Genomic DNA, 24,903 nt, shown 5'->3' on the forward strand with positions numbered 1-24,903 from the left:
GGTCTGTGTCTAGATTCAGTGTTTTTCCTTTTTCGTAGTTCTCTGTCACTGGGCTCCTAGCTACATAAGCCTGTGTTTGGTACCCCTACTTCTCATGGGCTCTCTCTAGCACCTTCTCCAAGGAGACTGTAGGGTCCATCAGGAGCAGAGCCACCTGACCTCCATTCCCAGGCAGTGGTCTTGCGGACTCTGTTTCTTTCATCTGCAGTGCACAGATGGGCTGGAAGATTAGGTTTTCCTACCACCTAAGCATCCATGCCACCAGGAACATCTGAAGAAAGTTCACTGAAGCGTCTGACAGTGGTTCAGTTTACCTGAACCTTCCGAGCCTCCTACACGTGAGGCCTCCTCAGACAGAGGCTTTGTAGCAGGTTTGGTGCCCTGAAGGCAGCTTTTCAGCTGCCGGCCCCTGGCTGCTTGTGATGGGCAGCTGTCAGCTCCCGATATGGAGACAATCTGACCAGCAGAAGAATATGTGAGCAGGTGTGTCCCCAGAAGCAGGATGCAGGCTGAACAGTTACCTCGCTCCGAGCATCCCCTGCAGGGGTACCAGTGGTTTTCCAAAACCCCTTGTCTCAACCTTGAACATGACACACTTCTGTCATGATGCTCTGAGAATAGGAGGCAGAAGGTCGAGCAGCACTGAAACAGAGTAGGAGCAGAAGTGAGAGTCGGCTGTGACCTGGGACCCCAAGGCTGCTGCTCCCACCTTCCTCCCTATGCTTATCCAGTGTGGGGTGACATGTGGCACACTGGTCTGGAGCTGGGCAGGACTCCACAAGCATCCCTGTTGTGCAGCTTAGCACAGAGGCCTGGAAAATGCAGGGCACTGGGTGCATGGGCCCCAGAGTCCAAGCTGGCACCTAGGTCACAGGCTCCCGGGTGGCTGGGCTTGCTTTCCCCCTTCCGCTGCACCAGTGAGGACACTGAGGCTTCAGAATGGCAGACACCTCAGCTACAGTGGGGGTTGTGATGCTGGCCAAGCTGGAATGTGCTGTCCTTGCAGCCTCTACTGGTGGAGGACGGGTGGCAGTGGATAATAGGACAGGCCCCACTGTGACTGACCTCAAAGTCCTTGAGGGGTCCAAGGGACCAAGGCCCACTTGGGAAGTGACGTTCAGTGCAGAGGAGAGTGGTAGGACAACTGTAGGTGTATGTATGCATATTATCATATTAGTCTCTACAGTGGCCCAGGCAAGACTCCTCATGATGTAGGGATGCCTGGGCAACCAGGATGTCAGCAGTCTGTCCATAGAATGCCTTTCCTTACCAGCTCTAGATCTTCAGATGTCTGAGTCTTTATCCTCTGCCTACAAAGAGTGGCCTTCACCTGTCATCTTCTGGGATCCTGTGCCCTGCCCAATCTGCCTTGGGCCACTGTCCCCCACTCAGAGTAACCAGCCTCATCTCATCTACTGTGTGTGTAGTTCTAGGGTGCCATCCCTGAAAGTGGGAAGCCACATTGCCAAACAGGCAGAAAGTGACATGTCCTCAGCTGACCTGCCAAGCAAACTGACCAGGAGAGGAGCTTCCGGGAGCCAGAGACAGGAATGATGGCTAGTCCATCAACAAGGCACCACTTTGTCAGACAGATAGCCAACGCTGGAAGCAGCCTCACTGTGCCTGGCACCTTCAGGAGCTGTCAGTCACATTAGCGGTTTTGCCGAGTGATCTGTGCTCTGTGTGTGCAGGGTTGAGGGTTGTAGGTTATCTAGACAGAGGCAGCTGGCTCTTCAGTGCCTTGGCTAGGAGGAGGCGGGGACACTGTATTACCAAGGAGCAGGTAATGCCTTCCTCTGATAGCCAAATAACCTGGAACCGTGGAGGTTTTGAGGAAATGCTTGAAGCTGAGACTGTTAAGATAGCTCAGTGGTTAAAGAGCCTTTGCTGCTCCTCCACGGAGTCCAGATTTGATTTCTAGCATTCACATGATAGCTCAAAATATCCAGCTTCAGTTTTAGGGGAACCAATGCCCTCTTCTGGCCTCCGTTGGCAACAGACATGCAAGTGTTATACAGAGTGTTATACATACATGCAGGCAAAACACCCAAGCCTTTAAACAGCAAAATAGTCAACTGACAGCTTCAAGGAAAGATGGGAGCCCTCCCTGTCAGCACGGTCAAGCTCAAAGGACTGGCGGATGTAGGCGACATGTGCCGACCTGCCCACCTTGAAGATTCCTCTGCATCTCTAACCCTGTCCCAACCTGGTTCCTCCAACTCATGTCCTTGCCCACAGTCTCTTTGCAATCATGCAGCTTCCTAGGCCTGGGCCTTGGCCCTGGTTGCTGCCTGTTGTGGCAAGCATAATCTGCTTGAGCATCATTGTTGCCGGGAAATGTTTGAAAGACGGAGGGGTTTACTGAAAGCAGAGATGGTTTCACCGAGCCTCGGTTTGATTGCTCTCACTGCCCTGTGCTGCTGTGTAGAATCGACACATTCTTGTTGTGGGCACACACCGGCCCCACCCCTCCACCGTGGATTGACTTTGCCTTTTCTGCCACTTGGCCTTGGCTGGTATCTCTTTGTCCCATGGTCATTAAGGGCTGCCCAGGTAGAACACCTTGAATGTGGAAGAAGGTTCCAGGCTCCATCTCTTTCTACACCCACAAGGACTGTGGCCTTTCCCTCCTGGTAGAGGTATGCTGGGCACCTGGAGAGACAGGATCTGAGCTTTTGCCTCTGCTGAAAGTTATTGTTCCTCCTCTACTTCGTGAGGGTGTCAGGGTACCTCAGCAACCAGCAGTCCCTGTGCACTGTGCACAGAAGGGGCCTTCAAGACAACCATATTCAGAGCTCACTTGACTAGGGGGCAGGATGGAGGGTGGGCGTTGAACAGGCTATGTAAATGCCTAGATTTCCTGAAGAAGCAACTTGGATTGCAGGATGCACTTGACACTTTATAGCTGGAGGAGTGTTTGTGGGTGACTCTGTCCTTTGTACACAATATCATTGTCCATGGCTTGTACTGTCTAACACTATTCACTTGCAAGCGGGAAGAGGTCATCCTAGGGAAAGCTCTGTTACCATTGGCATCAAGACCAAGGAAGTGCCCTGCAGCCTCAGGTCAGATGCCTGGGCCTCCTTGGGCTCTGGCCCCTACTGGTTATCATGGGATGCTCACTGGTAGCCTGCAGCCTGTCTTTTATTGACCTTGGTGAATTTGTAAACTGAGCCATAATTGCTATGTTTATGATGCTGTAGCAACAGCTTTTTCTAAACCCTCTCAGGATCGGTCTTGGGCCCTGTGCTGACCACACCAAGGCAGGCAGCAGTGCCTCATTACTGTACACATTGAGGGGATGATTGAGCGGAGGCCAGATGGCCAGGTGCTTCCCCGTGGACATCTCTGGGCATTGGAGCAGCCTCAGCAGCATGTGGAAAGCAGAAGACATGTGGGGCACGTGTGTCCCAGTCCCCTTTTCCTGCTCTCCACCAGAGTCTGGCCGAAATCAGGAAAGTGGGCTCTTAGACACTCACAACACAACCTAGGCCACAAGTCACCGAAGTGACAGTGCTAAAAGAGGCAGGGAATTTGGGTTCCCTGTGTGGGAGGCGACTTGGTGCGTACATTGTTTTCTTCCAGCTATGCTCCAGGGACAAGCTTGGGAGGGAGCTCTAAGCTCCGATTTTACTCTGATAATTAATTCAAGAGAGAGGCCTGCCTGGTGAGGCGCAGGCCGCACATGAGGGGGTGCATATTCACCATACCTAGAGGAAAAAGGCAGCAGGAACAGCAGGGGACTCCGGAGTCTCCCAGACTCTATGGAGATCAAGGTGAAGACCACTCCTGAAGGATTAGACCCACAGCTCCACTCTGCCCTCCCAGAGGGACCAGCTCCTGGACCAGGTGAGGATTCTATCTGTCACACTGAGCCATCTCAATGGCCTATAGTGCCAAATTACTAAGGACGAGTGCTGGGATGACCAGGTGCCTGCTGGGAGATCTGCAGAGCTCACCACCCTCCAGGGGCTTGAAGCTCCTCATGGGAGCTTATACCCTATAATCCATTCCTAGAAGCCTCTTGCATATTGAGTGCCTTGCTTGGATCCTGACTGGACATGCAGCAATGTTCTATTTCTGGGGAGCACTGATGGTGGGTTCCTATGGGAGAAAAGGAGTCCCCTGGGCAGCTGGTTCTCCTGGGACCCCTGAGGGGAGGGCCCTTCTGCATTGTAGAGCACTGTCCTCAGCATAACAACCATTGTGTTTGTCAGAATAGTGTGACTACTTGGAGGAGGCCTGGAAATGGGCTTGTGGCTGCTGATAGTTCTTCATAGGAGTTGGGCAAAAAAAAAAAAAATCAATGGAGTTTCGTCTGACATTCCGGTTGGTCCCTCTTGCACCTCAACAGTTACATGTAATTCTGCCCTAGTTGTGCGTGGCCTTAGAGAGCTTTAGAGTAGAGGCTGTGGGAGGTTAACTGAGTCGAGCCTTCATCTATGTATCTCTTATGTGGGGAGTATGGCTGATTTAGGGTCATCCAGACAAACTCCTGTAAGCAACCCCTACCATCACTCTGGAAGTAAGCCCAATCAACTCATTGGTTCACCAGGGTGAACTTTGGTGAAATCAAACTTTGATTTGCCTTTGGGGCCTTAGAAGGAGGGGATAGAAGTTGTTTACGTGTCCCTGGGGAAGAAATTCTCACAACGCCTGGTGACCCCGTGTGTGCTGCAGCCTGATGGGTTTTGAGGTGTTGGAATCTACACTTGTGCTATACAACCGAATGCCGTGGGTATTCTAAGCCTGTTTAGGCCATGCCGTTGGACAGAACCCTTAGAACGAGAGCTCCATGCCTCTTTACCCAGGCCCAGCTTCATCTTGGTCCTTGGACCACAGCAGCCCCTTCCTACAGGGAACAGTAATTGCACTCCATGCTGGCTGCAAGGTCTTTTGTCACTCTTGAGAGATGTGTGGGGAGTGGAGGTGCAGGTTCAGACTATTGAAGCCCTGGGTACCTGTCCCATGCGTGGCAGGATCCAGCCTGCAGAGATGCTTGAAAAGGGTATCCAGCGGTCCTGCTTGGTGACTCCAGGTATTTGGGCTTGAATCTAGCCTCTAGGTGACTGGGACCAGCCAGAACAGCTGCTGTGCCAGGCTCTGGTCCAAAAGATTCATGCTTCCATATTCCTTGTCATTAGATAGTGACATAGAACTTGGACTTAGAGGCTTGGCTGAACTTGTCTTGGGGGTCATCACTGACCTAGGAATCTGAAGCACCTGGGGGAGGGGGTTGGCTGGGCAATGTCACAGGAGACATGAGAGGTGAGGTCCGATAGGAGCTACTGTGGTGATAATGTGCAGCCCCTTAAGGGTCCCCCAGCCCCTTCAGCCCACCTGCTCATCCTACCTTTATCTTCCTGAGCACTCTTCCGGCTTAGCACATATGGAGGCTGACTCTCCTGAGTCCGTTTCTCCATCTCTGCCAGGTACCCTCTCCCACCTTGCAAAGTGTGAGATCAGGCCTGCTCTAGGCTGCCCTTGGTGTCAGGGCTGAGGGACTCGGTAGCCACAGAGGCCCCCCGTCTATTAGCCCTGGGCCCAGTGGCTGCAGCACTGGTTGCCACATGCTTGGGGTTGAGTCAGTGTGGTGTAGTTGAATCCCTCTCACTAAGTCTTGAGTCTGTCGTAGTATGGCAGACTCCTTCCTTCCTGAAAAGAGACCGGATTCTTTCCCAGCCTTCATGTACACAGCTCCTGGGCCTCTGGCCATCCAATCCAGACATCAACCCGTCTCTGTTCCCAGCACCCACCACTGGACGTGGGCCCTTGAGATCCCCTAGGTGTCCTAGAGTAATCCCCATGGAAACTGTTACCCAAGACACGCTCCTCACTGTCTAGGTGTGTAAACATGCCCTCTCGTCAGGTGGGAAGCATCTTCAGTTTAACAGAAGCATCTAACGACCATTCCCAGGCTTCTGCACACAGGAATCGTTTATAACTCACTTGTCCGAACCATCATGTTGCTCTGGCACAAAGAAGATCCAATGATCTCAGCTTCTGTGTGGAAGTAAGCTGTCTTCCCCAGACGAGGGGAGACAGGGCTACCACCTGCCCTCATAACTCTTACTTCAGAGGTCTCTGTTCCCACCCAATCCCCTGGGTTGTTCTCCCTGTCGCTCTCTCTTTATCATTGTTTCTCTGCCTCCACTTCTACCTCTCCCTCTCCCTCTCCCTCTCCCTCTCCCTCTCCCTCTCCCTCTCCCTTCCCCCTTTTGCCTTCCCTCCCTCTCTCCTACTTTCTTCATGAATGCATGCATGCATACATACATACATACATACATACATACATACATACATACATACATACATACATACACACATACATACTCACTCCTAAAGAGTGGTGGCTACTTAGTCTGCTATGATGTACTTGACTAGAATGGGAAGGGCGGTGGTGGGCCTGGCTATTCTGTGATCTTGCCCTGTGAGAGTTCATTTGCATGACCTTTGAATGGTGTGGCAGTCAGGAGGCTCCAGAAATCCAGAATATTCCGGCAATGTTGCTGAAAAGGTGCATGGATCACAGATATGGTCTCCACTTCCCTGGTACGCTCATCCGACATAGCAATCCTAGATGCTGGTGGCTGACCTGGACATTTGGGTAGAACTTAGTGCATGTTTCCATGTCAAAGAAGGGCTGTAAGTCTGACCTGGCCTAGGGCAAGGCCCTAGGAGAGCCATTTGCCTGAACTGGAAAGTACAGGTTCCTAGGGTTCTAGGCCAGTGCTACTAGGCCGGCCCTGTGCCTGTACGTGGTTTAAGGCCTGTAGACAGGCACCAGGCTGAGGCATTTGTTACAGTAGGCTGACGTACTCAAGGGGGCAGCTGCAGTGTTTTCCCACCAGTGTGCAAGGGATGAGGCCCTGACCTGGGATGGCTCTGAAAAAGCTGAGTGTCTGAGCAGACAGACACCAGGACAGGAGGGCTGGACTAAGAGCAGGCTCTGGTGCAGGTGGGCAGCAGGCTGCAGAGTGGGCTAGGGAGAGCTGCAGAGCTGGGATAGGCAGATGGAAGGACCAGGGCTCTAGAGCTTGCCTGTCAGAAATCATGGAGTTTCTCTTCCAATTTGTGGCTATGCCCCATGACCCTGCATCAACCATACACTGACGGACCCAGAACCTTCCAGAATAGCTACCCCTGCCCTGCTAGAGGCTCAGTCTTTCATAGGTGTTGCCCATAAGAGCTTGTCAGTGCCATGAATAAATGGAATCCTGTTTCTCTCTCCGCCCTTCTGTCTCACTGCCTTGTTTGTCCCTTGGTCCCTGGAGATATGCAGTGACCTCAGCCTGCAACTGTACTTGGAATTAATTGGGGAAGTTGCTATGTGTACATGCAGGATCTATGTCTGCTGAGCTTTCTCTTGGTGACATCTGTGGCCTGGCCATGGGGGAGCATCAGCAGGGTGGTGCCAGGGAAGCTCCTGGAAGGAACATCACTGGATACTTTGACATAGGCTCTGGGAGGGGTCAAGCAGGGCAGTCTGTTGTCAATCTCCTAACCTATTCCTTCTTCCTTCCAACGGCTGAAGTTCAATAAGTTAAGGCAGCATGGGGTTGGGGTTAAAGAAGCTGCTTTGGAAGCACTGGACTGAGAGGCCTTGGCTGTGGATGCTTCCTATCTATAAACCACGTCTACAGTCAGTGGTAGTGTATATTCCATGCGCCCCCCCCCCCGAGTCAGAGTGGCCGTAAGGATCCGTTTCCAGTGGGTACCCTGTGCAGGCTTGCTTGAATTAGGAAATTAGGTACTGGTTTTGCAGATAGCAAACAGGGACCGTCCTGGTGCAGAGCCTGAAGAACATTGCACACACGTCTCCAACCGTGCTCATGTGCCTAAGTGTGTGTACTAAGTGCAAGTGTGCAGTTGCAAGCTGCTGTGTGCACAGCCTCTGCTGTGTCATGTGTCCTCATGCAGTATGGTGATATAGCATGGTCTTTATATGCAGCGTGCTGTTTGTATGTGTATGCATGTTGTGGTCTGTATATATAAGTGCCTTTGTATGAGTACACACATGCCGTATATGTGTTTGTGTGAACAAATCATGGTCTGGCTATGTGTGGTTGCATTTTTTTGTATGGAGGCAGTACTCTGTGTATATGTACATGGGTGTGTATGTACATCCCAACCACGAGCCCGTTGCATCCCTAAAAGGCTTGTATAGGCTGCGTGTGATGTATACCTGTGTCTTTCTGGTAACCTACAGAGAAAGAAACCTTTGGGCAGGTTGGACTAACTTCATGGTTCAACCATGTGTCTAAAACGTGTCAGCCACACTGATCCGTGGCTTCTTCTATAGTCACATATGAATCCAGGGGTGCCAGTGTGTCTACACCACCAGGAGGTCAGTACCATCTCGCTGGCTGTCCCTCTATGTAGTCCTCACTCCCTTATTCTGGGACACTATCCCAGACAGCTAAACCAAAGCCAAGGGGATCCAGAGGATTCTTGCTGAGGCCTGTAGCTCTCACTGCAAGTGGAGCTCCCTGGAGTACGGCTGGTCCTGGGCAGAGAAGGGCTCTGAAATCAGGGTCTTTGTAAGCCATGCAGGGACAGGGAACCTGTCTTGCTGCTTCCTGGTCCCCGGGCTTGTCTTGTCTCCTGGTGACAAAGCCGTGCCTTTCCTCGCCCTCTGAAGGGGTCTGACCACTGAGTGTGGGGTGAACCAGGTCTCTCCAGAGAGGGACAGGGCCTGTGGTCTGCTGGTCTAATCCCTGCTGTCTTCTGCCCCAGCTATACATCGAGGTAGGCAGCAGACCAGCATGGCCCATCTTGCTCTGCCTTTTAAATTCCCCTCGCACTTATCATGCAGGGATACTCCTCAGCTGGTCTGTGTAGAATTGAGTTTTGTGATCAGTGGCACACACTTAATTGACTCAGTAGTAGTTGGAATGTGCGCAAGAATTTGATCCTGGGATTTAATTGAGGCTTCGTTTCATTCCATCTCAAACACCGAGATAGATTCTCCATCGGATCTTAAGAACATTTTTTTTCCTGAACATTTTAATCTTTGTACTGTGTGTCTATAGAATTGGGGATAAAACTAAACATTAGGAGCTTCATTTGTGGGCCCTGAGCAGGACCGCTGGTTGAGTTGCCTTCAGTCTGAAGTCGAGGTCTTGTGCAGGATAGGGAGATGGAGATATAATACATAGTTTCTGGCCCCAGCACCATCTTCCACGAGGGTCAGGACCCTGACCGCTTCCAAACTTGAAACGACATCAGACTTACATGGACTTCCAAGTTGGGTGGGTGTGCAACCTGCCCTGATAGGTCAGGAACCCAGGGTTTTAGGTGGTACCCAGCCCAGCAGAAGTTGTCACACCTTCCAGGGGTGACAGGAAAGAAAGGGTTCTGCCTGAGGATCCTCCAGTGCAGGGCAAAGGGACAAGGGGGTGCAAGCAGAGCTCTTAGGCTTGTGTAGATCCCCAACCTGGTGATAGTTGTCAGGATAGGTAAGTCAGATCAATGGCCCTTTGTGTTATTTTGAGCAGACTAACACTTCACTGTTTCCGAGACAGCCCAGAGATGAACCCTTTCTGCAGCCTGGCGGGCCAAGGCATGTGACAGTTAGAGCCCAAAATAGCAGCTCACTTCTGGTGCATGTCACTCATGGAAAGTGACACAGATCTGTGACAGGGGGACCAGGAAGAAAATGGGTGTGGAGGCTCCTCTGGTGGGGCACCACGTGGGCTCATGTCACCAAATCTGAAGTTTGGTCATGGCTGTGTAGAAAGCAATTTGTACACATAGTAGGCACATTCAAGCTCACTTGCACCCAGGTGAGCAATATGTTGACTGCACAGCTCGTTTTCTATGTTCTCAAAGTCTTAGTTCATCCTGTTGTGTCCCCCTGGGGTCCCTGTCCCTAACTAGCTTCTGAGACGGGGTGACAGAAATGCCTATATAAGGTTTGCAGGCATTTAGGGGTCATGAAAAATACTATCTCAGAGCATGTTCTCTATGTGCAAACCCATCATTATACTCCTGAGCTGCACATGTAGAAGGATTCTGTACAGCATGCATGCGATTCCCACATGTGAGTTTCTGAGCGGTCTCCCTTGACCTCCCAGACTTAGCAGGTCAGGACATGGGGAAAGTCTGGAATTCAGCCACGACTCCCCTCCCCCAGGCCTGAGCCTGATGCTCTGTGGTATTCTTGGCTGACATCCTCCACTAAGTAACTGTCCTTACCCCCAGCACCTGTTTCATCCCAGTCTAGAGAACCAGTAAGCATGTGGTACCAGTTGTAATAATGTGGTGCCTGAGTGCGTTAATGGAACTTTGCTTCCCTGTAACCAAACACTAACACCACCTTCAAGGGTTCCTAAGGGCCCAACAGGCTCACATAGATCCCTAGACCTACTAGCCTGGGCCAAGGACACTCCTGATGAACCCACAAGGCCTTCTCTTAAGCCATATGGCCCCAAACTCTCGCTTGTCACGGATGAAAAAGGTATGTAAAATGACGTGGTCACCCTACATCCCTGTGTTCCTCCCTTCTAGTCTTCCCATGTAAAATGACATGGTCACCCTACAATCCTGTGTTCCTCCCTTCTAGTCTGTCCATGACTTCTATGTCCCCTTGGCTGTTTGAACTACCCATGAGTCTCACGTTACTGTCTCTACATTTTGGAGTAGATCTGAGCTGGAGAGGAAGCAGTCATGCCCAGCATACTATGACCCAAGGACCAGAGACCTCTCACTCAGCCAAATTTTGAACCATGGGCTGACCTGGGAACTCCCGAAGAGTTATGGGTACCCTGCCTGTCCTTACTGTGTCTCTATTTTCCGGTCCCACTCAATTCTCCATCTTCTGAACGACGCCGAATCCCGTGGCGAGATAAAGCCACCTAACAAAGGCTTGAGGGCCTCTCTGGCCTCCTGACTCTCTACCTCGTTTTCATTGTAATCCAAACACGGAGCTGACATTTATGATTTTAAATGCCACCCTCTCACTCTATTCCTGTCAAAGTCACTTTGAGTCTTTATTCTGACGTCCATCATATCCTATAGCCTCTCAGATGTATGCCACAGCTCTGTCGGGATAAACAGCTCATCAGTGTATACCTTGGGTGGAGGGACATGCATGAGAAAACCTGGGACCTTGTTCCTTACAGACGCCCCCCAACCCCTCCAGGGCTTCCTGCCCACCTGCTCTGGAAACCTTGTACACTAGCGGCTGAGGGCTAGCCTGTCACCCCGTGTGGAGTCATTGACCTTGGCCATGTTTACATGAAGTCTTGCATAGGTTTTGGGAGCTGTCCTGCATTCACCACCCAGCATTTGGGACAGGATCACCTGCTGGTCTGAGGATGGCTGGGCATGTTAATGGGACCTGTCCTGTGTTCTCTAATCTGCAGTTCTGGACCTGTTTATATCCTCTGGACAGATTATGTCTCTCTCAGAAATCAGGAACTAGCTGGAATTGACACCCATTGGGTATTCATTGTTCTTCCGGCCTGTGGCCCCACAAGTGTCCTAGACACCCAGGAGGTCAGAGGCTGAATGTGGCTCTGCGAATCTTGTTGTGTAGATGTATCCACTGTGACATTATTCTTGTTGCAGCATTGGTGCCATGCCTGTGTATGACATGACCTGGGAGAAGTGTTTCTTCAGGACCGATGGCTACAGGAGGCTAAGGACAGAGTGGGGCTGGTTTAGATGCCCAGAGAAGTGTGGCCTTTGATGCCCCTAGACCAGTGTCTCCACTGGGTCCCATTCAGTGTTGGGCTTGGGTGGAGAGACATGCATGAGAAATACAAGGCAATATAGAAGATCCAGATCACAGTCTGTGTGGTGTGGGGCCAATGCTGGGGTCCCAGGATGTAGAGCGGTGTCAGGTTCTGGTAGGCCACCACACAGTGTCAACTCTTGCCTTGGGGAAGTCCCAGGATTTGATTCTGTTGTCATCAGTGGAGCGGAGAGCATGTGTGTTTATCATAGATCTGTGCCAAGGCCTAATCCCAGTGCTGAGCTGGCAGGCAGAGCTGCCGTCTGAGCAGCGATTGAGGCACACCAATACCCACTACCTCTGCGTGCTGTTCAAGAGAGTGAAGGAGCCGAGGGCTATGGCCCAGCCCTGCGGAAACCTCTTTGCACCTGAAGACCAGGCACTGAAAGCTCAACCAACAGTCAAGTTTGCTTATTTCTCTGGCTAACAGGGACACGCCCCTGCGTGCGACTGACCTAAGACCCTGAGCCTTCTTACGGTGTTCATGGAACTTCCAGGTCAAACGGAACAAGCTGAGCCCAAGTAGAGGGAGGCTTATGCCCATGGCTTTTTCTTAAAGAGACAGCTGGGGTCCTGAGTATGCAGAGCCTGCTCCTGCTGCAAATGTCTCAGGTCTGCGGCTCTGTAAATCCCAACTCCTCTAAGCCCAGATTCTCCACCCACCCGCTATGTGGGAACAAAGGGGAGCTTTCCCTTCTTACGCAGCACAGACGCAGGGAGAAATGATGTGATTGTGAGGCGTCCGTCTGTCAAACAAGGGAGGATGGCGATTTCACCCTGGAATTCCCATGCAAGACAATGTGAAAGGTTGCAGTTGGTGTTGTATGGACAGTCACGGTCAAGAGCAGCGGAAGGTCATGGTGCCTATGTGGAAGGAGTGACTTAGGGACATCGAGAGTGAGATCAGCTGGTTATGGAAGGAAAGTCCTGTCACAGTTTTATGTGCACCTGAGTGCAAATAGATCCTGGTAAGGTACTGCGATTGGGCTCATCCTTGGGGGTGAAGGGATGCTTCCTGGTCATGTGACCCTTGCTCAGTTATGCTGCATCTTTCTTCAGTAACAACCTCAGAGTTTTGTCATTTGCTGCCCCTCCCACTCCTGCTCTTTGCAGACACAGGTGCATGCACACGGTCCCTTGGTCATCGCGCATGACTCCTGCTGATAGGGAACTGGAAATGGGGACCAGGGTGGTACAGTGCTGGCTCAGAGCAGATGTTCCCAGTGTGCAAGGGCCACTACAACTGTATGATGTCATTCACTTGGTAGTATCCCCCATCTTGTTGGTACAGCCCTAGACAAGTGTCCAAGCCTCGACCAGAGAAGCCATCTGCACCAAGGTGGCCCAGACACTGTAAGCCTTGACCACAATGTGTAGGTCAAGTTTGACAGGAATAGCAAAGATTGCTAGAGAGGCAATCTGCAGGCCTTAAAAGAGGAACTTAGGGTGGTGTCCACGTGGCCACCATTCATATTGTAGTGGCCAGCACAAGAAGGAAATCACTTCTTTCTCATGTGCCGCACAGCTTCCTAGCAGCTTCCCGCTGGTTTGCCCTTCCACTCCCATCAGGCCTGGTGCTATGGTTCTCGGATCAGTCCTGCAGCTGATTGGTTCTTCTCGGTGTTCCTCCTGCCCTACCCATCTCCTTGCATCTGCCTTTTGTGCCTTCTTCTTCTTAACAACAGCATGTAATTCAGGGTGTGATTGGGTTGAATGAGTCAAAACAAGCAGCCTGAGGGAGGCAACTCTGGATGGGCCCTCGCGTTCTGCTTGAGTAGGCATGGGCATTTTCAGAAGTGGTGCATGGTCCTCGGAGAGGCCAAGATGCCCCCATTCTTCCTCTGAATCTGTCTGATCTATCCTCCCAGCATGCACTTGGCACACTAGCCAGGATCTGTCAGCATCCTTCATGGTTCTGAGCACCTGAATATAGTCACCTTGGACAGCTCCTCCTAGCCCTGACTTGCCAAAGAGGCTTGGCTTTCAGAAAGAACCCCCTGTGTCCCTGGTCACACCCGGACAGGACATGCCCTGTGTTCTTGGTGGCCTAGACATGGCTGGGCTGTTGGAGCTGAGCCATCCTGTCCATATTTTCTGCTAATGTGTGTGTGTTACCTGCTCTAACCAGCTTCTGGGTTGGGCTGGGGAGTCCAAGCAACAAGGCTGATACAGCGCAGGAGCCTGTTGCCTGGAGAAAGGGTGTTTGTGTGACATTCACAGAAGGATCCATGTGGTGAGGAAGGGCATCCTGAACTGAAGGAGCTACTGCCGAGAGCTACCTGCCGGGGTTTCAGATCAGATGGCCACTCTCTCGTGTACAGGTCTAGCTTCCTTCCCAGTGTCTGTTTGTCTGACCTTGCACTATTTCCAGCCGACACCCGTGTGACACTCATTCATCTAGGCGTCATTCTGACATCCAGCATCTCTGTGGTGTGCCCTGTAACCAGGAGACAGTGAGAAGTGGGATGCCATGTGCCTTGAGGTCTCTGGGTACCCACCTGGGGCAACAACTACTCTAGGTGTTCCCAGTAGGCACCAGCTGTGTGCTGAGTGATCCTGAAGATGGGTGTATGACATACATCAGGGATTCTGTGGTTCAATCCCTAATGAGCATGTGAAGTGGTAAGATGGAGGGGCCTTGGGCTCACTGTTAATGTGGCGGCAGCCCCAGCCAGGCGGAGGGATGCCCTCTCTTCTCCTACATGGTAGCCAGGTTTTCATTTTTATGGTCTTCTGTGAATACCAAGCTACCTTTTCTGGACAGTATTGTTCTTTAGCACTTACTGGTATTGGCCACTCAGTGGTAGCTTAAACTGTAGGGGGTTATTTCCCACTGGGATTCCCTCTCCTGAGGTGAGGATGAGGCTTTGAAGAAATGTGCACCTTCTTCTAGAGTCGGTCCAGGATTGTATGTGCCTGTGTACAGGTGAAAGCTTAGAACATGTGCAGTTGAATGTGCCCATGTGTACCTATGTGTCTATATGGGAACTTCCATGTAGCCTGTGTGTACTTTTGAGTATACCTGAGTGCACCTTGTGTATTTACCCAAGAACATACATGAGTATGTGTCTAGTTGAGTGTGCCCCCATGTGTATGTGTGCTTACATGGGCACATCAATGTACCCTGTATATGCCTGACTGTAGATAAGTATACCTACGTGACCCTTTATGTCTACAGGGGCACACCTGTGTAGCCTGTGTGCACCTGAGTATAGCTGAATATGCTTGTTTGAGCCTGTGTGTGCACATGAGCACATCCGTATAATCTATGTGCACCTAGGTGTCAGTTTCCATGCATGAACTTGGCATGTAGCTATGCATGTATGTGTGTATCTCACAGCACATACATCCCTGCAAGTCTGTGCTCCTATGGAACTTATGTTTTTACTTGGTTGCCTCCTGTGTATATCTGTGTAATCTTCCCCATGTCTGCCAGCCAGGCCTCAGGCATGCAACATATTTGTTGTGTGTCTTGATGTGCCTCTTACATGTGTATTGTGTGGGCAGGTCTTCAAGGATGTATAACTTGATCCCTGGCCGTCTTGGTGTCTGTGCCCAGGTGGGGATGATGGTTCCTCATTGCAGTATGGTAGCCCGTATGTACACTGCTGGTTGCCCCATTTTGTGACTCCAAGATAGCACATTGTGAGGGCGGTGTCTTGGTACATTAGAATGGAGGCTGCATGGTTTGGCTTGATTAGAAATCCCAGGGTGCGGAGGAGGAGGAGGAGGAAGAGGAGGAGGAGGAGGAGGAGGAGGAGGAGGAGGAAGAGGCAGAGCCTTCCTCTGTGATTCTGAGATTTCATTTCCTCGTGTAGCAGAGGAGATGGCACATTTAATTTCCTGTCCGTCGGGATGGGGCTGACTGGAATTCCTGGCAGAGCCTATAGAAAGAAGATGGTTTGCCGGCTGTCACAGAGAGCTCTCTCCACATCTCTTTGGCTGAGCCAGCCGCGGTGAACCTCACTGTAGCTGGGTGCTGTGTGGGCTTCAGGCTGTGGGTCTCTAGGCTGTGGCCACTTAGCTTGTGGCTATTTCTTCTTTGCAGGTCAGCTGGCCGCTGGAACCTGTGAGATTGTGACCCTAGACCGGGACAGCAGCCAGCCACGGAGGACGATCGCCCGACAGACAGCACGCTGTGCATGCAGAAAGGGGCAGATAGCAGGCACCACGCGAGCCCGGCCTGCTTGTGTGGACGGTAAGAGCCCCCAGCCTTCTGCTGACACTTCAGGGTACTGAGCCCTGTCTTCTAGGGTTACTGTGTGATCAGGCATCACTCTGAAGGAGCCTTCTCCAGAATGCTCTGAGGCCAAGACTCTGAGGTATAACCCTAGCGTCAGGCCTCTAGGCAGTCTTTCATTAGGCTGGTATAAGCTAGTGATTGTATCCATGGGCAACAAGCATGTCCTATACACACAGGGGTGGCCACCGACTACACGATTCTAAGTGCCAAAGACTCAGAGTCTCCGACCAGATGTGGTTCCTGTGCTCAATCCACAAAGAAGTTCGTTGTCACAAGCTGAGCCACATCCAGTGGGATAATTGATCCCCAACGTCAGGAAGGTCCTTGAGAAAAAGGATTAGCAGAATCTGGGCCATGGTCAGTACAGAGCTGACAAGATCCTGAACTAGATCCCAGATGGTGCCCACTGTGGAACTGAGATCTGGCTAAGCACCCGGACAGGGTCTACTTTGCCCAAGACCAAGGCAAGAGGGTTCAGTAATGAACCCTGACCTCCCTCCGCGTCTTCCATAGTCCCCCTAGAGCTGTGGGCATCCAACACTCCTGCTGCCAATTTGGAAGGGCTTGAAGACTGTTTGTGGCATCCACAAAGTGTAGAGTAAGACCTAGCACGCTGGCCAGGGCAGAGAGTGGTAGAGGAAACATAGGCTGCCTGGGTCATATCTGACCTTATATATAGCTAGTGGGGTAGCTAGTGGGGTCCAAGGACTGGGTTCTGTGCAGCCTTAGTCTCCAAGGGCTCAGCGTCTTGATCCCTACGGGAAGAGAGGAAGCAGCCTCTGGTAAACACAGACTGGTTTTCTGGCACCATGCTGGGGTGGCGTGGAGCTGGCAGCCACAGTACTTTCTCTTCTCTCGATCATTCCTCCAGCCTCAGGGAGACAGGGTCTGGACTGAGTGCTAATTGAATCCGGATCTGCCCATCTGAAACAAAATCCCTGTCCCTCCTCCCCCCCAACAGCCTCCTGGTGCCTTAGGAGCCTGGTCCCAGAGACCCAAATTAAAACCTCACCATTTTCCAGGGAGGCCAAACAAATTAGTTTGCTCGAGTTTTCTGCACAGTGGGCATTTTCTAGGCTGCCCTGTAATTTAATTTTTTTGCTTTTTTCTGTTTTCTTGCTCTGTGTGCATAATAAGTTTCCTTGTGTGGCATTGTGTCTGCTGAAGACAGTCTGGGCCGTGGTGGCCCGGCTGACATTGAACACCAGTGATGTTTAGCCTGGGGTGGTCTCTGCTGACCCTGGATTCAGGAGCAGAAGGGGTAACCCACCACTCCTGCTATTTATCACGTGTTCTCTTGCTGGCTGACTTTGTAGCTATTGATAAATTTGCTCATTATTCATTCTGTCATTCATTCATTCATTCATTCATTTTGTCATTTATTCATCCAAATGAGATGGACCAGGTATAGACAAGTACAAGGGAGATCAAGTTCCAAAACACCTGACCCATAGAACCTCCCACAACACAATGCTGTGAGTACTGGGGTGCCTCACCTGGGCAAGGAGTATTTGAGCGGGGTCCTGAGGGATGAAGAGATCACTAAAAAGCTCCCTCTGTGGAAAGAGGGAGCTGACTGTGAGGCTGACTTCCTTGGTGAAGTAAGTTCTTCCTTGGCCTTGGGTCTGAGCTGAGGCAATTTTGCAGAAACCAGTCTCCAGCACCATGACCTTATTCGCCGCGTTACAGACCTGATCCACTTTACGGAAAGCCACGAGAAGAGAGACCTGAAAGCAATCTGCTCGCCTGCTCTAGGGCTTCTCACTGAGCACAAATGTCAACAAGCAGACTTAACCTTGGAGCTCTGCTTTGTGGGCTGCAGACCCAGCCCCTGCGAGTACGAATGCTCCAGGTTACCCCCACACGCCCCCTTCATGGTGCTGCCCTGGGCTGAGAACCTTGCTGAGCTCTCAAGACAAAACTGTGTATACTTTCCCTCTGGCCAAAGCAGAGAGGCCGTCTCCTTCTTTTTTGCTGAGTTCTCATTGAAATTCCTTTGGAAAGAAATCCAAAGAAAGCATGGCTATGAGGTGACAGTGGGCAGGGGAAGGAGAGATCCTTGCTTGCCTTTGGTAGAGAAACGCTCAGGGCTCTGGAGTTTACTAAAGAGCAGTGTCCATGGACATCCCATCTAGAGCTGAGGGTCTCTTCTGAGAGCTTCGCAGGAGGGAAGGCTGGGCTGGGGTTGCAAGCAGTCCCTGCCATGAGAACCATTCCCTCAAGTGCACACAGGTGCCCCATAGTGGTCTTCTGCTCTCTCTTCTGTATGTGCCCAACATCATCCCCCTTAGGAGACTCAAGGCCCCTGCTTGGCTGATGTTGATGACTCTGTCACCCGCCTGGGAGCTTCCTGGGTGGATATGGCAGTGTGCACTTCCTGGTAGGAAGAGCAGCCTGAGCTGAGAGGCAAAGTGGATACAAGGTTCTGGCCCAAGGTTCCACCTTCATGTCTGCCCACAACCCAGAGCCCCTGAGCAAAAGCCCACGTCTTCCTAAACAGATGGGGGGCAACAGCAGTCCGTCTCAAGCCTTGAGGGCAGTACAAGACAACAAGGGTTCCATGACACCAATCTGGGTACCATCATCTTTCTCTCACTAACACATAAGACTTCCATGTATCAGATGTAGCCATGGGGGATTCTACTGGAAAATAGGAGGAGGGGGATATGTTTGCCATACTGGTTCATGTTTCTGGGTAAGGACTGGGGCCCTTTATCTTGGGAGATGATGCAGAAAAGACGAAGGAGCGAGTGACCTCCACTCTTAGGATTGGCTGCAAGGGGCTACGAATGCAGAATCCACCTCAGTAACAGTTGGCTGATCTCCCACCAGGCTGCCAGAGATCCCTCTGAGAGGTCTTTTCCACATGTGTCACTAGGGCAACTGGATATCCCGTTGCCGAAGAGTCACATCAGAGCCCTACCTCACACCCTCCTGCGGGGACAGCAGAGTAAGTCTGAAGAGTGGCGGCTGTAACCCTCAGAGGATCAGTAAATCCCCGTGGGTCTTGGCTTTGACTAGTGGGTCCTAGGCGTGGCCATCAAAACAACAGCAGTAAAAGAACAGGAGAGAAATTGGACTTTACCAAAACACAAGCGCCTTTGTTTCCAAGCAGCCCGTCACAAAAGTGAAAATTTCACTTGGGAAATGACTCGGTGGACAAAGGTGCTTGTCCCTACCCAACCAGAGTCCCATTTGGTCAAAGGAGAGAACCATCTCCCTACCTTGTACTATGGCCTCCACACACATGCCAAACCACACGGTCTCCCACAGGTGTACAAAGAAATGCATGAATACAACTTTTAAAAAAACCTTTTAAGAGAAAAGGCCAGGGATATGACAGCAGCAGGCACGCACTGCTAATACTGACAGCCTGGGTTCAATCCTCAGGACCCAGATACAGAAGGAGAGAGATAGTGCCTTAGGTTGACCTCTGACCTCCACACCTATCTTTCGGTACCTGCACATCCGCACCCCACAAAAATGAATAAATGTAATATAAAAAAAACTGTAAAGAAAATTAAAATGGAAAAAGTCCATGACTGTGAGGAAATAGAGCCTTACACACTTCACAGAGTCGTGTCATGGATGCCAAGTGCATATCCAAACTTGCAAATGGAATACAGATGTGCGCGCAGACTTCCAGAGCTTCGGGGATGAGAGGACGTGGAAATTGGGCACAGCAGTGTCTAGCATGGCCCCGGGGAATAAGAAGTCTGGCCGTCTACAGTGGCTAGCCAGGCAGGGCCATGTGTGAGGTTTGCAGTTGTGATGTTGGTGGAAGGCACCGTGCCCCAGAAACCACACGCTGGCTGAGCCAGTTGCTATGAAACGGCCTGCAGAAGTTCAGAGACCAAGATTCCTGGCGGTCTGACGGAGAGAAGCATTTTGCTTGGAGAACAAGATCAGCCAGGCTTCAGCGTTGGTCAGGCAGATGCCTGCAGCAGCCCTGCCACAGGGCAGGTTGTGGAAGGGCCTTTCTTGCTACCTTGGCATCTCCTTTCTGGGGAGGCACAACCAGATTCCTGATAGACTTCCATTTGACAACTCCGAGGTTCTCTCAGAACTGTTCTCACAGCTCCCGGGCAGCCTGTGGGTCTGGCAGTGACCAGCGTCTCTCTACTTCATAGTGTAAGTTTTGGTTGCCAACGTGAGCAGCCTAGGCATCCTCAGGTGTAGCAGTCAGTGACTCAATCCAGTGACATCCAGCCATTCCCGGTGTAGGCTGTGCCGTAAACTCCTGGAAATCGAGACACTTCAGAAGTGTTTGCTACACTCCACGTTTCCCAGGCACGGCCATCATGCCTGAAGATCAACCTGATCTACATGGAGCTTCAGTCATTCAGCATCAGGCTCGGGTCAGCTCTGAGCAAGCCGTGGATGGCATCTGGGAGAGAGTCGCCATGAGAAGGGCCTCGGTTCCCTGGATACCAACTTGCATCAGGACCACCGAGGAGGCGTCTCTACTGGAACATAGCTTAGAGGCTTGTCCAGCTTCAGTTGTGGCCACTGCATTGATAACCCGTGTGCTTCTCTACAGTTCAGCACCAAGATTAGAGAAGGAAGGTCATTTAGGCACAGTGGCCCTTGGGTCCTTTCAAATCTTATTGTTCTGGGTCTCAGAAACATGGCATACCAACCTAGCGGCTGTCTGGCATGTGTGCATAGTTGAGAGGATCCTCCTCAAGGCTCCTGCTTAGGACTTGGGCTCCCCTGGGTATGCCTGGGGTCTTGTCCTACCTCTGGGGAGCCCTGATCTGGACGAAGGAAAAGAAGCCTCACAATGGAGAGGGTCTTAGCCTGTGTCTCCAGAAAGCAGCCTGGGCTGCTGGGAAATTGTTGGCTTTCTGTGCACTAGCAGAAGTAGGGCCGCTGGACTGCTGAGCAAGTGCGGGGATGGGCACACTTAATTTTCAACATGGTGACTCCAGACGTGGTTGCCTGGTAAGCCCGGAACGAGGGACAGGCAGGCAGTCTCCTTGTCCAAGGTCCTTCCTTTCCTGATAGAATGTCCGAGAACAGGGTCCTTGTGTCGTCTATGTCTTTTCTCAGAGGCTCCCCAGGGCACAGTGTTACACCATGAGCTTGGCAGTGGGAGTGGGATAGGGATTGGAGAGACCGCCCCACACTGCCGCCCATACTGTTCCAGGGATCTCTGCTCAGAGACCTCCAGGCAGGAGGAGGGACTTCGGCAGAGAAGAGTTTCAGAGCAACATGATAGGAAACGAAGTTGGAGCCCGTTAAGAAGAGATTTGACTCGGATTTAGAGAGGAGGTTCGTAGAACAGCATGTGGTTAAGGAAGGGTAAGACAGGGAAGTGTTGATATGGGTGCCACAAGAAAGTGACAGACAGATGTCCAGTTATCTCTTCAGTAGTCATGCAGGCAAATAGAGGGACACCACTGAAGGTGGCTAAGGAGTTTAAAGGAGGCCATAGGGAGGTTCCTTTGGTTCAGTGGACAGCTGGTAACACCCTAAATCACAAGGGCTTCAGGGAATAAAGGTGATTTTACACTAAACAGAATTTGTCTTGTTTCTGACAGTCTCAGAAAATAAATCTGGGAAAAGAGGAAGGCCACGGTCAGGTTCATACAAACTCAGGCTTCAAACATGGTTTATTTGACATTCTTATTAAGGAGTGTGTGTGTGTGTGTGTGTGTGTGTGTGTGTGTGTGTGTGTGTGTGTGTGTGTTTGTGTGTATGTGTGTATATGTGTGTATAAATGTGTGTATATGTGTATGTGTGTATATGTACATATATATGAAAGATCATATATATGTATATACACACACACACACACACACACACACATATATATATATATATATATATATAGTTTAGAAAGAGTCCAAGATGAACAACTCTAGAAATATTATTGCTATACTTTATTAAAGATATATTGGAAAGAAAAATAAAAAGGAATATTCTCTCTATCCTGGCAACCTTCACAGCAAATATTAGTTGTACTGGAAGTCTAGATTCTTAGTTGCCAAGAAACTTCAGCCAGACTTCAGGGTGAGGGGCTCCTTTTCCTTCCCCATGTCCCCAGAATCTTTTTTGTCTTTCTGTCCTGCCTCAGGCTGGGCTGTGTGATTTGAGCAGCCCACATTGCTCCTCTATGGTCTAGAAGATTTTCCCAGTATCCACGGATCTCTCAAGCCCTTGATGGAGAACTGGTCACCAAAGTGGGCGGGCTGTGTATGCTAAGCCATACTGGAGTCTGTGGTTTCCAGGAACACACACCTGCAGCTGACGCAGTTCTCCAAAGCACACTCTACATTAGCCTTCAGTGAGCACAGCTAGCTGATGGGCCATGAGGGTCCATTCTCCAGAGGATGAGGCTAGAAGATCCCGACAGGGTATGCAGTCCCTGATCTGTGATTCCCCATACTATATTGTCTGGAGACAGAGAGACCCGGGGCTTTGAGTAGGCCTGATGGGGCCAGACCAATTCCTTCCTTGGTCTATCTTCTTATAAGGGGACTCTGCATTGACGTCCTTATCCCAGCAGCTCCAGGAGTCTGAGGGAGATGAAATACTTCAGATACTGATGTGGGAAGCTAGTTAGAACCTCGTTTTAGTAACGTAACTAGTTGGTGTGGGGAAGGGAGAGGGGAGTATTTGAGGAATGGCTATGTGAATCTGGGTGATCTACCAGCGAGCATTACAGCCTTACAAACAGGCAGAAGGTCCTAGCAGGAGCAGAGGCTGGATATGGTTCAACGTAGATGTAAGGAGCAGCGGAAGCTCTGGGATGAAAGAAACCATCATAAACAACACTGGGTCAGGCAAGGGGACAGTTGGGCAGAGCCAAGTATAAAGGTCTGTGGGAGCTGGGCTTTTGGGGGATGCAATTAGGAAGGCATCCTGGGCTGTCACCTTGGGGGACCTTCCACCTGTGTTCCCTCAGTCAGCAGGTAGTCACATGCCAGCAGTGTCCCTTGCTGCACCCTGAGAGCTGACAGCCATTCAGAGCATCAGAAGACACAGTGGGCAGCCGGGTCTCCTTTCCCTAGAGAATATATTCTTCTTTCTGTGTTTCCATTAGCCTGCTCTTTGCTACTCAAACAAACTCCCTGTGGCCGGGCAGTTTATAAAGAACAGGAATGCTTTCTCTCTGTGTTTCAGAGGCTGGGAGGGCCAAGTCCCCTGTTGCCTGTGCAGTGTCAGCCAAGGTCACCACATTCTCACATGGGCCAAACTCTCTCTCTCTTCAAGATCCTTGACTACTGGCATAGATCTGTTGATGAGAATGAGGTTCTCATAACAAGACTTCTATGGCTCAACATTCTGTATTGGGGTTAAGCTTTTCAGTGCGAATGCTGAGGGACAATTTCAAGATGTGGCATTTAGGAAGTGTGGAAGCTCCTAATAGAGGTGCAGCTGCAGACGGGTCCCCTGGGGTCTTTGAGCTGTGGGCAGAGGGGCCCTAGAAAGCTGTGTGTGGAGCCTTCCTGCAGCCTGGTACCCCTTTTGTGTCTTGGCATCTCTGTCTCCCAAAGCCCAGGTCTGCACTTGTGAGGGTCTGCAGTTGGCCTTCACTGAGTTGGGAGAGCCACATGTGAACATTTCAGGTTTGAGAGTCTGTACACACAGCCGTTATTATTTTGTATATAAGCACGTCTGTGATTAAGCTATCCAAAGAACAGTAGCCTTCTGACCACGCTAGGCAAAGAGGAGCATCCAAATGAAGCAGAAGAGAGAAGGCAGGAAAGGTGTGGATAAAAGCAAGAACCTCGACAAAGATTGAGGTTGACTGGCCTGAATTTGGTAAGTAGATGGAAAGCAGGGAGGAGGCGAGGGAGGAGAGGCAGAAGGCTCAGACCATCGCATAGGAAGAGAGGATGGGTCTGCCCGGCTTACAGAAAACAAGCAGGTTAAAGAGAACACTGCAGACGACTGTCTGCAAATGTGTAAGACGACTTCGGAAAGGACAGGACATAGAATAGAAAGGCATAAACAACGCTCACTCAAGAAGTAGTCAAGTTGAAGTAAGACAAGAAGCATCAGAACTGATGAGCACAGGGCCTCCTCACAAGAAATCCCCAGGCCAGGATTTCTCTGGTGAATCACTGAACCTTCAGAGAATTGGAACCAATTGTCCTCAAACCCTTGGGATCCTTGGCATGTTGAAACCACTTCTTACCTTGCTCTGTGTTAATAAAAGAAAAAGATGTGTTAAGTAGTATTTATTAGATTCGGCTTACACACTGTGGTCTGGGTAGTCCAACAATGGCTGTCTTCACACAGAAGAGGCTAAAGAGAGCCCTCTAACTGCTTACTCCACAAGGCAGGGTACCTCAGAAGTCCCAATCAGCTGCTGGAAGCCTGGAGAATTATGGAGAGCCACTAGTCTTCAGTCAATATCGGAGGGCCAAGAAAGATGGTCCTGATGTCATCAAAATGGGCCAGAAGCAGTGGATGGCAATGGTGGCAACAAGAGCAGTAGCTATCAACTAAGTAGCAGATTCAAAAAACAAAAAAACAAATTTTTCCTCATCCTTTCTGCTATCTGGATCACCAATGAAAGATGTTCCCACATTCAGAGTGGGCCTTCCCATTTAGATTAACATAATCAGGAGTCTTCTCTCAGGCATAGCCAGAGGATAACCTAGGCTAGATAATCTCACATGGGTGTACCTGGAGGCTGACAGTATTAGCCAGCACATCTGTGAATCTGGTATCATCCTGAGAGTCAAAGAATCAGCAAAGACATTTAAAGAAAGATTGTAGGCCTTAGACATCTGAACACAGAGGCACTCGCTGCTAAAGGAAGCCACATTCATTTAGAGGGACCAGGCACCATGTCTACACGTGGAGTTCCTCTTAGGAATGCAAGGTTGGCTCAAGACGTAACAGCCAGCCACTGTCATGTGGTCTTACACAGTGGTGTCAGTGCATGCAGAGGACTAGCTTTTCAGTG

At 50.8% G+C, this 24,903-nt stretch overlaps 1 protein-coding gene across 2 annotated transcripts in view; it reads left to right on the plus strand.

Annotated features, from left to right (window-relative positions):
- Tafa5 (TAFA chemokine like family member 5) overlaps positions 1-24,903 on the plus strand; it is a 219,488-nt gene that overhangs the window by 123,706 nt on the left and 70,879 nt on the right. For both annotated transcript variants that reach the window (XM_032919235.1, XM_032919243.1), the window contains exon 2: positions 15,786-15,935. In XM_032919235.1, the coding sequence (XP_032775126.1) occupies positions 15,786-15,935 (150 nt within the window). The remainder of the gene's footprint in view (positions 1-15,785; positions 15,936-24,903) is intronic.

This window comes from Rattus rattus, chromosome 1 (assembly GCF_011064425.1).
Source record: "Rattus rattus isolate New Zealand chromosome 1, Rrattus_CSIRO_v1, whole genome shotgun sequence".
Lineage (NCBI taxonomy): Eukaryota > Metazoa > Chordata > Mammalia > Rodentia > Muridae > Rattus > Rattus rattus.